Source organism: Mus pahari, chromosome 21 (assembly GCF_900095145.1).
Source record: "Mus pahari chromosome 21, PAHARI_EIJ_v1.1, whole genome shotgun sequence".
In the NCBI taxonomy this organism is placed as follows: Eukaryota; Metazoa; Chordata; class Mammalia; order Rodentia; family Muridae; genus Mus; species Mus pahari.
In genome coordinates this window covers 23,345,190-23,346,955 of record NC_034610.1, presented here as the reverse complement: position 1 = coordinate 23,346,955, position 1,766 = coordinate 23,345,190, and the positions used below count along the sequence as shown (strand labels likewise).

Here is a 1,766-nt window from a genome sequence, read left to right as displayed (position 1 = left end):
AAAAAAAAAAAACAAAAGAAGAGTTTGAGGCTAGCCTGGGCTACATGAGACTCTCAATGAAAATGAAAACAAGAACATTATATCCAGTCCACACACCTTTGGTGGTAGAACCTGGACTCACACTGGGACTGTTTGTACTCAGGCTAAATAGTTATCTCAGAATTCTAGAACCTTCTATCATGGGGCTGGGCTGCTGGGGCGGTGGCGGAACGAGGCGCCTCAGCTTCCAGGCCTGGATGCTAGACCTAGCTCTTTTCTCCCTCCAGAAAGTGGTAAGTGGTGGCCTGTCTTGCCTGGGGGGCAGAGACGGGACCTATGGAACAGGGTGCCCTGGCTGATGCACCGTCTGCCCACGCAGAAGGAGGAGAGAGCCTGTTCTCCCCCTGTGGAAGTGGGTGAACCCCGGGAGTTTGTGCTGCACCCAGCACCCCAGGGCCGGGCAGTCCGCTGCCGGCTGACACGGGACAAGAAGGGCATGGATCGCGGCATGTACCCGTCCTACTTCCTGCACCTGGACACTGAGAAGAAGGTCCTGCGAAAGGGGGGGGGGGCGCTCTAGGGCTGGGGGCGGGGTCTAGGGCTGAGGGTTGTCTAGAGCTTGAGTGTCTGTGGCCTCTCTGGTCCCCCAGTTCCATCTGTCACCTCTCTGTCCCTTTCTCTGCAGGTGTTCCTCCTGGCCGGCAGGAAACGCAAGCGGAGTAAGACAGCCAACTATCTCATCTCCAGTGACCCCACCAACCTGTCCCGGGGAGGCGAGAATTTCATCGGGAAGCTGAGGTGCAGCTGCGGTCCTGTCCCTCTGTGGCTGGCGGAGCTCCCCGACACGGGGTGCTCCAGAGATGTCTCCCGGTCTAGGACATTTCTCACCCTGGCTTGCACAGATCTCTTGGGGACCTTGTCTAGTCGGTTTTGTGGGATGGGGGTGGGGGTGGCATGCCAACACCTCCCCCAGGGGATAGGCAGTGTGTAGACATGGCCAAGGCTCCCATAGAGAAGGACTCTTAGCCCCACGCAGGCAGAGCCAGGCCCGTGGCCCTTGTCATTGAGAGCTAACGTTTCCCACATAGAATCTTCTCTAGGGAGGTTATACTGCAGGGCGTGGTGGTGTGTGCCTATAGTCCCAGCTGCTGGGAAGTAGAGAAGGAAGAAGTATCAGGAGTTCAAAGTTAGACTTGACTACGTAAGGAGCTTGAGGCCAGCCTGGGCTACATTAGAGCCTGTCAGAGAGAGGGGGAGAGGGAGAGGGAGAGGGAGGAGAGGGAGAGGGAGGGGGAGGGGGAGGGGGAGAGGGAGGATGCAGCTCATTTGGTCCCAGCACCACATAGATCAGGCGTCATGGAACACATCTGTAAAACCAGCACTTGGGAGGTAGAGGCAGGAGGAGGTTCAAGGCCCTCCTTGGCTCTACAGTCAGTCCAAGCTTAACAGGAACTCCTGAGCCCCTGCCTCACACCCTGAATCCCAGCACCGGCAGGCAGAGGCAGGCAGAGCTTGGCGAGTTCAAGGGCAGCCAGGTCTATGCTGTGGGCAGCCTGGTCTATGCTGTGTGACAGACAACTGTCTCAGAAACAAGCAAAAGCAATATTCACTGGGTGAATGAATGAGAAAGGGAGGACTCGGTGCCACCAGGATGACTTTTCCCATATAGCCAGCCGTCCAGCTACTCCGAGGACTTATTTTGCTTCCGTATTTAACAAAAGGCATGTAGGGGCCTCCCTGAGCCTCAGATGTAGTTCTAAACACTTTCCAAATATTAGCCAAATATT

The 1,766-nt window shown here is 56.1% G+C and overlaps 1 protein-coding gene across 1 annotated transcript in view; it reads left to right on the top strand.

Moving 5' to 3' along the window:
• The window catches only part of Tulp1 (TUB like protein 1), a 12,994-nt gene that overhangs the window by 5,452 nt on the left and 5,776 nt on the right, over nucleotides 1-1,766 (top strand). Inside the window, exons 9-11 of the mRNA XM_029533104.1 lie at nucleotides 267-272; nucleotides 359-529; nucleotides 665-777. Coding sequence (XP_029388964.1) covers nucleotides 267-272; nucleotides 359-529; nucleotides 665-777 — 290 coding nt within the window. The remainder of the gene's footprint in view (nucleotides 1-266; nucleotides 273-358; nucleotides 530-664; nucleotides 778-1,766) is intronic.